This window comes from Squalius cephalus (assembly GCF_949319135.1).
Source record: "Squalius cephalus genome assembly, chromosome: 8".
Lineage (NCBI taxonomy): Eukaryota > Metazoa > Chordata > Actinopteri > Cypriniformes > Leuciscidae > Squalius > Squalius cephalus.
In genome coordinates this window covers 6,942,563-6,956,562 of record NC_137129.1, presented here as the reverse complement: position 1 = coordinate 6,956,562, position 14,000 = coordinate 6,942,563, and the positions used below count along the sequence as shown (strand labels likewise).

The 14,000-nt window shown below is 36.9% G+C and overlaps 1 protein-coding gene across 1 annotated transcript in view; it reads right to left on the bottom strand.

Moving 5' to 3' along the window:
* adgrb2 (adhesion G protein-coupled receptor B2) overlaps positions 1-14,000 on the bottom strand; it is a 298,540-nt gene that overhangs the window by 65,577 nt on the left and 218,963 nt on the right. The window contains exon 17 of the mRNA XM_079878265.1: positions 5,958-6,087. Coding sequence (XP_079734391.1) covers positions 5,958-6,087 — 130 coding nt within the window. The remainder of the gene's footprint in view (positions 1-5,957; positions 6,088-14,000) is intronic.

Sequence of the window (14,000 nt, the reverse complement as noted above, 5' to 3'; positions counted from 1 at the left end):
CGGCCTACAGTAAATTAGACCTGTTTAAGAACTGTATTAAAATATTTCCCTCAAAGTATTACTAAGCTCCTTGCAATGCATTCTGGGGTTGCTGGAGGATAACTGAGATGCCAAATAGATGTTTTTTGCAAAAAAGTCTTAGATGCCATTAACATACACTTTTGTGCTTTGTGAAAGTGCACCACAAAAATGCTCCCTAGATAGGCAGCACACAATATTTTTTAATACAGCTATTCTGTCTGCTGTTTTTGACAGCATTAAGCTGCTGGAGAGCATTGAAGATGCTGATGGAGATGTGATGACCCATGTAGATCCAGGCTAATGGGTGGAGACTGTTTGATAATAGTGTTGTTTACTCTGCACTCCCAAATGTCACCAGGCATTCCCGCAAAAAAAAATCCAACAGCCAGGCAATGACGTTATGAAGAGGGACAAAAATTGATAAATGTAGATTAGGAAACATTGACCTACAGCTTTAGGTCTGGCTGACACAGATATGAGCAATCAATTATTATTCCATTCACGTCTGTCACTCTTCTGTTCTCTTAGGAAGAAACATATTCAGAAATGGCACAGCATATTTTAAAGAACAGTGAGTTGCAAAATGTATGGTGTAGTAATGTAAAAATAGGCAAATAGCATAAATTATTAAGGTAACACTTTAGTTTACAGTGTCTTTGTTACATGTAGTTACTATAAATTATGCATAATTGCATGCAACTAACCCTAAACCAAACCAAACCCTAATCCTAACCCTATACTAGGTGTGTGCAAAGCAGCCGGTATTTGTATCTGTATTTGTATTTGTTGAGGGGGGAAAAGTATTTGTATTTGTATTTGTATTCGAGTAAAATTCAAATTAGGTGTAAAAATCTAGTTTTTTTGCGTTACACTTCTAATTTACGTTATAGTGTAAGTATTCTTTAATTATATCCATTATAATAATTATGCAATATTGGTTGATGTTTTTCCATAAATCCAGCAATGAACATGTAACAAGGAACGTCACTGAAAAGAAAATAACATAACAGCCATTACCTACGTTAACGTTACTCTGTCAACAGCCTATTGTCTAAATTACAGAGCTAACAGAGCTACTAGTGTTGTCACGGTACCAAAATTTCAGTATTCGGTACCAATACCAGTGAAAATCCACGCTTCTCGGGACCAATTTCGGTACCAAAGCTTAATTTATATTAAATTTACATATATTAAAGTGTATATCACGGTTACAAAGATGGAAACTGTATTAAAAACACTTTACAATAAGATTCCATTTGTTAGATAACATTAGATAAAATGACCTAACAATAAACAATAGTTATACTGTCGCAATTATTCTCCTTGGGGTTCATTTAAAAATACATTTTTAAAATCAAAAGTTAACATTATTTATGTTAACACTATTTAATGCACAATGAATGAAGTGAACAAACATGACCAATCAAGTGTTTGTATTAAATAACATTCGCAAACATGTTCACTCAATGTGTTGATGTTAGATAACACATTAAGTAATGTTAATGAATGGTATCTTATTGTAGTGTTACCAAACTATACAGGAGATAAAACTTGTTTTATTTGACTTGACTGTACTTTTATTTAATCCAAAACTGCATTCATATTTAATTTTAAAAGGGCTTTTTAAACCTGCTAAGAGTTATCCAGCCAATAATAAGCCTAGAACTGCTTTTCTGACGGACTGATATATTAGCAGACTATATATTAGTCTATTATATATATTATAATAGACTCGCTTCTATTATAAGCGCGCTTGCCGCGTGCAGATTTCAAATGTAGGCGCGCGGCAAGCGCCCTTATAATAGAAGCGAGCGGCGCGCTCGTCAAAAAACGCGCTATGTGAACGACCCCTTATGACAACGTGACATTAGCCTAATCCAAAATATTTCCATATGTGGCTCTTTCTTCCTTTCTTATCAACAAGTGGATTTACAGCCACCACATCAGCAGCACCGCCGGTCGCCATGTCTCATGAGGAAACGCAGCTTTTTGATATAAAGTTTTTCTTGTTCCCGAATACAAATATTTTTAAAGTATTTGTTCGAAATAAGTAATCGTAAAAAACACATTATTTGTGCCTTTCCGAATACCGTATTCGGGTTCGGCTCCACCCCTACCCTATACATTTAGTTACTTAATATTACTCAGTACTTAATGTATAATTACAGTGTAACAAACACACCTTAAAATAAAGGGTTACACTTTATTTAAAGGTGTCATTGTTACAGTGTAATTATATATTTAAGTACTGAGTAATATTAAGCAACTACATGTACTTACTATAGGGTTAGGGTAGGATTAGTATTTGGTTGAGGGTTAGTTGCATGTAATTATGCATAATTTATTGGTATTACAATGGTAGGTACATGTAACATGTAACAAGGCCACTGTAAAATAAAGTGTTACCAAATAAAGTGTAACCAAAATTTAAAAAAAAAAAAAGAATTGGGTGAACTAGATAATCCACAACATTCAATGGTGTAGGATTAAAAGGATAGTTCACCCAAAAAAAATTATAACAGTGTAATTATACAAATAAGTTCTGAGTAATATTAATTAACAACATGTACTTACTTTACAGTAATACGGGTAAGGGTTTGGTTTAGGGTTAGTTGCTTGTAATTATGCATCATTTACAGTTATTACTATAGGAAGTACATGTAAAATAAAGTGTTACAGACTTTCTACGTTATATTTTGGAGAATGTTGGTAACCAAACAGATTTAGTCACCGTTGACTTCCACAAAACACACTGAGACATTTCTCAAATGATATTCTTTCATGTTTCACAAGAAGTCATACAGGTTCGGAATGACCTGAGGGTTTTCAATTTGGTGTAAACCATCCCTATGAATGATTGTAACTTGTGATTGCTGGTACAAAAACTGCAGGTTCAACGCCCACTAAGGCGACCCAGTAACTGCAGAGCTGCTGTGCCCTTTAACAAGACACTTTACAGGGACACTGTCTCAACAACACTGTCTCACTGTCTCTGAAAAGCGGCTGTTAAATGAAACACAAATAAAAAGCTATCAGATTCATCCGTCAAATCTTCAATAACCGACAGCAGCTTTTATGTCTGGGTGGAGAGCGGAGCATTTGAGTCATGCGTCGAAAAGTGGCGGTCGTGGTGGAGAACGGTCACTGGATCAGATTACACAGAAAACACACGAAAACCCGTTTGTGCAGTGCAGAGCAGCCCTCTCACACTGTATGACATGACAGACAACTAGTCCAGTCCGGTTCAGATCGCACTGCGCAGGTTTTCAGAGAATGCAGTTGTGAGTCCTGAATATTTACAGGTGTGAGCTCTGTTATAGAATGCGGTTGTCTCTCCCAGAAGTAACTGAACTGTGTGTGAATGGAACCATATTAAGGACTCAAATTCAGGATTGACAACCGTATTCTGTTGCTGTGTGAATGTGGCCTTTTAGATGTTTTTATATTTAAAAAAACATGTCACTTTAGTCACTAAGGCTGCATTTGATTAAAACAACAGTGATATTGGGACATATTTATCCAATGTAAAATAAGTGTTACCTATTTTGATACATTTTTTATATTATAACTTATTCCTGTGATGGCAGAGCTGAATTTTCAGCAGTCTTCAGTGTCACATGATCCTTCAGAAATAATAATAATAGTGTGCTGATTTGGGCTGCTGAAGAAAACAGTTGTGCTAGTTAATATGTGTGGAAACTGTTATATATGTTTTATTTGTTTTTCCGCCAGGATTCTTTGATGAATAGAAGGTTAAAAAAAAAAACATTTTTTTTTAAATAGATTTCTTTTGTAACAATGTAAAAGTATTTACTGTCACTTTTGATCATTGAAATACATTGTTGCTGAAGTATTAATTCCTTCTTTCTTTTTTTTTAAACGCCCACAAACTTGAGCTCAGTGATTATAAAAGTATATAATAAAAGGCTCTTCATTTGAAAAAGATTGCAGACAATTAAATAGAGCAGACACACTTCTAACTGTAACATTTATTCTGTTTCAATAGACTGTTGCAATGATGACTCCCATTAAAGTTATCATGATTTCTGACTTTAAAACGTTCTCTCCTGTACTTTTCCCTCTACTTATTTTAGTATTCCTTTTAGCTCTGCAGTTTTTAGAACTGGCATTGCTTCCACCTTGCCTCCCTGTACCCAATGCTCAATGCCCCTGACTGTGCAGAACTGTGCCTGATGGGCAGCGCTGCTCTCTGCATGTGTGTGTGTGTGCCTGGCACGCTCTCTTTAACTGGTGTCAGTGGTTTGTGGCAGCCAGCAGCGTGTGGTCCAGCTCCTGTGTGACTGTAACTGGCCTATGGCTCTACTCTCTCTGCCCCACATCACTCATTCCTCAGGGCTATTCTCCATCTCCCAGCATCCTCTTCGCCTGCCATGCATATCAATCACTTTAATGGGGTGTGCTTTCCAATGAAAAAAAAAAAAAAAACACTCAGCTAAGCTAAAGTGGGTCAGTATCCTTTCATTGGTGACACTGCTGAGGGGAGGGGAGGAATGAAAGGGGAAAACGATCAAGAGAGATAAACATATAGATAGAAAGATACATATATAGAGAGAGAGATGCACAGGACACGAGTCCTCGAACAGGGGGTCCAAGCAGCTGGTGGGCCTGTAGTGGCCTTTCATGTCCATTAAGTGAAAAGAGAGCACAGGGTCAATATAACAAGAGGCAGCACAAGTCATTAACCTGGATAGCTAAAAGCCACATGCTCAGTGTCTATCCTTTCAGAGTTGACACACATCTACTCAATATGGACTCAAAACATTAGCTTGTACTAGATAATGAAGACATAATAAATATGATGAACATAACAAACAAAAGCTAAAGAGCTTAAGCTTTTTACTACTATTCACGCTTATGCACGTCAACCCAATAGTTATTTTAGCTTGGTTTTTGATTGTAATTTTTAGCCTTTGGTGGTGAATCGAGAAAATCTACTGGCCACAAAAAACTATAGTGCTTTTCTCAATATATATATAAAATTGTATATATATATATATATTTATTTTTTTCAAAGCAGCTTTACAAAAAATCATTAGATTTATATGAGTAAAAAGGGTCATTGTGTCATTTGCAGCATCGTATTATGTTAAGAATCTAACATATCTAAGACATTTTATACATACGTGTCACCAAAACTGCATTTATATGATCAAAATTAAAGTCAAAACAGTGCATTTTGTGAAATATTATGCCAATTAAAATAACTGTATTTTAATACATTTTACAAGTTTAATGTAATTTAAGTTGAAATGACTAAGTTGATTGTACTTTGACATTTAAGGCAGCAACTTTTATTCTTCAGTGTGTATATTTATATATATATATATATATATATATATATATATATATATATATATAGTTTTTTCTTGCTAAATGTATCATCATTTTCCACTCTTCCCCTGATGCCTCTTTGATAACCACTGCTTTAGTGAGATTAAAATTCATAATCACAGAAAACTGTGCATCAATGCTTTATACTATACCTGGGAGAAATCCCAAGCCAGACAAACCCTGACGCATTATTCATACCATGATATATTAAACACCTGGTCCACCATCTGCTTTTGTACAATAACCACACACTATGAAGGAAAGTTCAGCCAACAGCGTAAACGGTCACAATGTTACGATACTACCTTAAAGAAATCTTTACAACAAAGTAATTAGCCCTTAACAGATTGTTTCTGATCTTTCTTTATCTGTAGCATCCAGCATATGTGGAACAGATGGAATACTGACCTTCTAGAGAGCAACCAAACACTTCAAGCAGTGTTCGACAACAATATTCTGGATGTATGGCATCATATGTTCTAGCTACTTGACTGCATGAGACGAGTCCGAGACCTGCACAGAGGCCCCGCCTTAAAGACGCTGAGATGTGAAGTGTGGTGTCGAAGGGTAAAGATAGCACTCACCGGTTCTTTAGCTTTCTGCGCTAACACTGCAAAGGTGGACAGCTTGCTGCACAGACATTTGGTGTGGGAGACTGCCGGCGATGGGAGCGTTTGGCAGCTCTCTGCGTCCCAGTTTTCTTCGCCAGCCTCTCTGTTGATAGGATATAGCGACAACACACACAAACACACACACAGGAAAAAAGAGAATGAATTAATTGGGTCACTCCATGAGTGAGAACAGGAGAGGCCGTAGTGAATAGCACAGTACCACGAGAACTAGTCGATGACAACCGCACTCCAAATGCTCTCGGCCACAACGGCCCTCAAGTCCACCAGTCTTGCTTTTATAATGGGCCGTCGCATTCATCTAGTCTTTCTGTAAATATATGCTTGTCATACACACTTTCAAGGTCTCATTCTTTTACTCAGTGTTCTCAAAATGTCTTTCAGAAGCACTCAAATTCCCATTGCTTACCTTTTACACTGCCGATTATAATCATGTGATTGTTGAAAGTCCTACTTTCATTTACTTCTTTCATTCATCCTTGAACAATCCATTTAACAGTGTGCATATATATATAGACTACAGTTCGGAGTCAGTAAGATTTTTTTTATATATACTTTTAATCATAGGCAGAGTGTGTGTAAGGGCAAGGCAAGACCACAAACATCCCCCAAACCCAAATGGTACACACATACATGCACACACGTGCACACACACACTCACACACACCTAACATGCTTAACTGTGATGATGGGAACTTAAGTTTCTCTCACATATGCACTTGTCTTTTTGTCTTTTGTTTTTTTAAACAATAGAGGGAAATGATGGGTTGTGTTTCAAAGCATTTGTTAAACGCAAACTGTAAATCTTCATGTTGATCCTCAGATTAATCTCGCTGCTGAGGCCAGATGGTCGGACTAAGAGGAACTTCCAATTATGGATTCAGTCAATAGTGTACAACAAAAAGCGCAACTAAATAAATATGTGTGACATTCTGTTCAAAAATTCAAGTTCACAGCCTAGTCAAGTCAAATAAGTCCAGTTAAATGAGACTGTACATAACCTGTCAGGTGTTGGGTCATTTTTCCAGGATTAATGGTGGATCAATAAATCTCCAAGCAATGATTTGTAATGTATTTTAGTATTTGTGGACTAAAAACAAACAAACAAACATGCGTATTAAATGCACATCTCAAATTACGAGTCTATAAGCCCGGAAAGTCTACTCATTCAGCAAAAATAGAGATAAAATCTACCAACAATGTATAATTAAAGAATAGATAAATTAGGACAGAAATTCCCTAGATTAATTAAAAAAGGGGCTGTATAAATAAATAGATCTTCCTGTAATTATGCATGACTATATTCATTAACATTTTACGTTCCCTCAAGGTCAAGGTTATTTAATCAAACATTTTGGGGCAAATTCACTAAACATTTGAGTCACTTTTGTGTGCAGTATTGCAGTGCAAAACTCTGCATCTTATTCTCAAACCAGTCACAATCCAGCTTCAGACAATTTTTTTTTTGCAAATTTTTTTTCAGTGTCAACATGAATTCCATGTAAATTAGGCTTGTTATAGATTGAGCCATATTCGCAAATGTCTCGTAAATTGCTTGGCACAATTAACGCTGCATTTTTACCGCCTGTAGGAAATTGTTTAAAAGATACGTTTGTGTAATTTTTTTTAAGCCGTTATGCCAGCAGCGAATCATCAAATGATGATCAAATGATAGAAAGGCACATTATAATCAGGCATTTATCCAGATCACAGTAGTCTGCAGCATCCTTCACAGTCTCGCTTAGCCAGAACTTCAGACTGACGGCAGATCATCTGGGCTCCATAGCAGCTTTCAATGGCCAAGGACCGATTATAACATTTAAAGCAACCAATCACAGTTTGTTTTATTCAGCGTCATGTTTAGGAGAGTGGAAATGTAAAGCCAATGTCCCCTGCAATAACAGATCGGTGTGTAAAACTCTTGCATGCCTTTTAAAGTCTATGCTGCGACCTTCACATGTTGCATATCCAGCATTCAGTTGATCCTGATAAGCGCTTATTGTCACAGTTGTAAACACTTCTTCCATGACAGAGTTTGGCATCACAACAGCTTTGTTTCCAGGTGGCCGATAAAGAACACGGCACATGTCTCCAGGAAATCCTGGAGAATTCAACCAATCAGATGAGGACTTCAAAACTCCCAAAGAGTTTCCAATTTTGTGTGCCTTATGCATCAGACATTCTGTACATCCTTTCCAACCTAGTACTCAGAACTGCATGATGGGAATTGCATTGTGCAAATTTAATTGGGCTTGGGCTAATCAATGCTAAAACAATGCTAGACGTGTGAACAATTCATTCCTAGTGTAAGAGTCTTGTGAAATAGCAGTGAAACAAAAGCATCCTTGCAATAAACCTGCTCAGAAGCAACGCAGCATCACATCTGTACACTTTTATTTTCAAAACTCTCTCTCTCATAAACACGCAGCATTCATTTCTTTAACACATATGCTCCCACAGCAAGCACTCAATAAATAAAAACCCATCTAATGCAATGTAAGTGCAATCTTTCTCTAGCCTTGATCTGCAGATTGACACTTTAGAGGCAAGCTGATCTGAGGCGACTCCTAGTCAAAGTCTCTGACGCCAACAGAAACAAAAGTTGAGTCGACAGACGTGAAAGGAATTCTGGGTATTTCTGGTTAGGCTAGGATCAAGCACAGAGCATCAGGTGCAAACCTTCCGGGGATATTAATCAACAGCAGGAGCATGTGAGATAAGAGATAGAGGGGATGGTGAAACATTGTTTGGCAGGCGAGACAGATACTTAGATCAAAATACATCCAATTACTGAACTCTTGGAATGAGTCAGGTACAATCTCAAGACAACATCATTTACAGTCCTTTGGAACATTATCTATCTTTTATAAAATATTATACCTACTGAAAAGCTGTTGCGTTTGGGATGGTGGGCACCAGTAGTGGTTGATCGAAGGTTGATGCTGATATTTTAGAAAGCAGGGTGGCCGATATTTAACTAATGAAGACGTGGAATGGGATCGCTGCGTGTCGGGCGCTGGCGTTCTCAGAGCAGTCAAAATAAAAGTCCCGCTTCCGACGCAATACTTGCAAAAAAATTCAAATATCGACCGATATATCGGCAAATAGACCACTAGTCACCAGTACGGGATGCTGGTGTCTAAGAGTCGCCCAATATTGTTTTTTGAGTTTTTCTGATGGCCGATTAAGCCAAAATATATAACATCACACTTTGTAATTTAAAGAAAGTACACATGCATAACAATTGTTGAAATGACAGTACAATAAACAATAACATGCAAAATAAACATTTATACTTTCATACTGTCAAAATAGTCCAGCTTTCAGCACATTGGCCAAACAGAAAAACACCAGCCAATACCGGTAATAATAATAAAAAATAAATAAAAAAAACCAGCAGATATCGGCCATGGTAACATATTGGTCGACCACTACTGGAGTCCCCACCAGGCTTCTTAACTAGCTTACACTAACAAAATTTCTCATTCCTCTAGTTCAAATGATAAAGCATGGCACTAGTGACGGCAAGATCATGGTTTCGATCTCCATGGAATGCATGAAGTTATAAAATGTGTACCTTAAATGCAATGTATTTTGTTCTGAATAAAAGTGCATGAGAAACGCATTATAAATATATATATATATATATATATATATATATATATATATATATATACATATATATTAGGGCTGTCAAGCGATTAATCGCATCCAAAATAAAAGTTTGTTTTTACATAATATATGTGTGTGTACGGTGTATAATAATTTTCTATATATAAATACACACACATGCATGTATATATTTAAGAAATATTTGCATGTATATACTGTGTATATATATTTATATTATATATAATTTATATTATATATAAATATTTTAAATATAAATAACACATTTTTCTTAAATATATATGCATGTGTGTGTATTTATATATAGAAAATAATTATACTCCATACACACACATATATTATGTAAACACAAACTTTTATTTTGGATGCGATTAATCGCGATTAATCGTTTGACAGCCCTAATATATATATATATATATATATATATATATATATATATATATATATATATAAACTTTAGTATTACCCTCTGAGATCATCAATGCACCACAGCTTCACCAAGAAGATCATACCGGCACCAAACCGAATTTCAGCAGGGCTAATTCCAGAAAAAAACACTAATTTGCGTAACACAATTTACACCACCTCTTTACACTAGCTATTAGCCAGAACAGTAAACAAACTCTCTGAAGGTTTTTCTTTCATGCATTTATCAATAGCTAGACATTTTTCCTCTCACACTGCTGCCCTGTCCTGCACACAAAAGCAAATATGCATGCTAAAAGCAAGGGCAAGCAGGCCAACATATGGAGAATGAAATGCCACAGCAGTCATTTTTCACCCTTTGGTATATGAGTGCGGCTCCATTATTTAATTAGCACATGCTGTGATAGGTTTAATGAACCAGCAGCGCGCTCCCTTCCCCATCAATGGCCCAGCCCGTGATTGTGTTTAGGCCTCTGATTAAATGACCAGATCTGCCGTGACAGTAGTCTGGGGGGGTTTAGATTACAGAACAGACCAAATTGACTTTGTCCCCTTTTGTTTTTAATATCCACTACAAGATGAGCTCCTTCAAACCACAGGATGAAAACACGAGATAAACGTCGGTGATAGAGAGCAAGCTGTGGCGGATTAAAGGAGCCATCGTCTTGACAAAGGGTGGTGGTTAAGCTGGACTCGTGTCTACCAAGAAGACTGAAAATACGCCTTAAACAAACAAATTGAACATGGATTCTAACAGCTAATCCGTGTGAGGAAGAGTTTTATTTTGGGAAGGCAATTAATTGTAATCTGGTTATAGGCACCTGCGTTATGAGCTAAATATGCGCTATATGATTATAGGATAATTAAAAACAATAAAGTGATGTAAAAGGGAGGAAGAGAGAGATAAAAGACTCATAATTAGCTCTAAAAAGTATTAAGGAGAGGATATATTACATGTCAAGATGAATCAATCTGGCATCTCCTTTTCACTATACAACAGAAGAATTTGACTAATGGATTAAGTGAGGGATACCTTTAGGGAAAAGGCGGAACGACTGAGAAACCCCATTCTTAAAATGAAACATAAATGTAACAAATTTACATTGAGTTACAAACACACATTGAGTTGGCACCTCCAAGAAGAAGTGGAAGAAGATCGCCTGGTCCGATGAGTCCCATTTTCTTTTACATCACATGGACGGCCATGTACGTGTGTGCCATTTACTTGGGGAACTTATGGCACAGGAATGCACTGTGGGATGATGACAAGCCTACCTACCTAAACATTGTTGCAAACCAGGTACACCCCTCCATGACAATGGCGTTCACTAGTGGAAGAGGTCTCTTTAAGCAGGATAATGCACCCTGCCACACTGCACACATTGTTCAGGGATGGTTTGAGGAACATGATGAAGAGTTGAAGGTGTTGCCCTGGCCTCCAAATTTCCCAGATCTCAATCCAATTGAGCATCTGTGGAATGTGCTGGACAAACAAATTTGAGCCACTGCGGCTCCACATTGCAACCAACAAGTCTGGCACTGCTAATGTCTTGGTGCCAGATACCACAGGACACATTCAGGGGTCTTGTTAAGTCCATGCCTCACACTGACTTTTTGCCACATTTTGGCTCAATGGTGTATGTTTATATATATATATATATAGTTCAGTCATGAAACTGTTACCAAGCACTGATTGGTTCTTCTAACGCTGTGGCATTTGCCAATCAGGTGTACTTCCTAAACCACATAGAAATATATTTCTTATCCTAGCCTGTGCCACTTGTAAAGATCTACTAAGGGGATTCTTATATATTCTTGCAGCAGCATAGCTCTGTAGGCACAAGTGGCCTGATATTCGTGAAACAAAAAATCAGCACATTGTTACATTGATTTTATCTGACAGTTCAATAAACAAGAAGTTAATACTGAGTAACTTATTTTTTAGATCCATCATTGCCAGTTTCTTTGTCTGTTTTTGCTCCACACATAAAAGGAAACAAAGCTGTGCCAAAGCTTTTGCCACCTCAGTGTTTTCTATAATGGCAGGAGAACACTTACAGGACTTTCATTAAGATAGCGGCTGCGTCCAAAATCGCATACTCTGGGTACTTTGAATAAGTACACAAGCACTTTCTTTGCCACCGCTAAAAAAAAGTATGTTCTATATAGAATGCATGTAGTATGAATATTATCCAGACATAAAGCATTTGTCATGTTGTCAATATCGTGTGACCCACCAGCGTCAGTTGCTTTGCCTTACCTTACCTTATTCACAAATCCTCTCCCGTGGCCTCATGGGATAGTAAAGTGTCCATCGTATGCACACTACAGAATCTTACCGGAAGTAGTAGGGCATCCGGGTACTTTTTGCCTACTCTTTTATGAGTACTGTGAATTCAGACATAATTCTTTTGTAAGATACTGTTTTTTTGAATACTATATAGTAAGGAAGTATGCTATTTCAGACGCAGCCTGTAAGTTGCTCTTTTTATTAATGAATCAGCAGTTTTGAATGAATCGGTTGAATGAATAAATCAATGCCACCGGTATAGCAATGTCATTAGCAGAAAGAGACATTAAAAAATCTCCACCACAAATAAAAAGACTGACAGTCTGTCTGGAACATGCAACTATATATATATATATATATACTGTATATGAATCAGCTAATCAGGGTAAAACTTACTGTCATGTGGAATTAAGAGAACCCTACAATAACACAAACACTCAATATGTTCTTGATATGTTTTTTTTTAAGTGTTTCCTCTTGAAAGTACCACAGTCTGCAATCAAACATCAGGAATTTCTAATTAAATTCTTCCAAGATCAAAGTATCTGGACTATGCTATCCACATTGATTTAATAGCTACTCACACTGAATGTCAAACAAATTCTAATTTGCCCAAGGACTCTTTGGAGAAATTCCTGAGACAACATTGAAACTTCAAAACGAAAGCTACCTCTCTGAGCAATATTTTTTTCCTCTGAGTATGATCCCTCAGATATAGTGTGGAAATAAACAAACTGAATCATTGACAGTGTTTTCCAACACTCTTCCCACAAGTATAAAGGATCAATTCCTTGACCGCAGAAGCACAAACGTACACTTCAGGAAAAAAAAAAAAAATGCTTTTGATTCTGCATTGCTATGCTCCCAAAAAACGTCATATTGTCGGATGGCATGGAAAGTGCATGTCATTGGCCTCTAACCATTGCTTTCCTGACGATAATTGTTAAGCTTCTTTAGAGAGATTAGCTTTCCACCTGGTGCACTGATGGGAATGATTCCAAGCAGGTTAACAATGCGTGCGACTACCGGCCCTGCACAACTGGTGTCACAGCTTCATGAAACAACATCCAAAGAGTACTGTATATTCTCATGATGTTGAATCACGTTAGGGTGTTAAAAAGACATTTCTCCTTCATAATCTGATCAAATAACCCAGCGAACGCAAACGAGGATGAAGCCAGCTAAACCAGAGCAAGAAACTTCTCAACAGTCAACTAGAGCAATTCTGTGCACACAAAACTATAGAAACCACAGCAGACACACATTCACGTTTTTGGCCTGTTATATCTCATGTTTTATAAGGAGATTAAGATCTTCAAATGTTCCTTATATTTAATTCACTAATGCATTGATACAAATACTCACAGGGACGATTTATTTCGGGGAAAAGGTTTTTACATGATTAAAAACAACCCATTTGAGGGATGATCTTTGACTTTTCTGTCTCTCTCTCCTACAAAAGCTTTGACATACAAACTATACCTTCTATTTGTCAGTCTTCTGCATGATCATATCTCTAGACTAGTTTTTAACTGTTGAAAAAAATGTTAAATATGTATGTACTCACCACGGTGGTGTAGTCTAATTCCACACAGATGCTATATATAAGCAGACAGACGATTGCTGAGACTCAATCTGTTTGTGCTTCGATT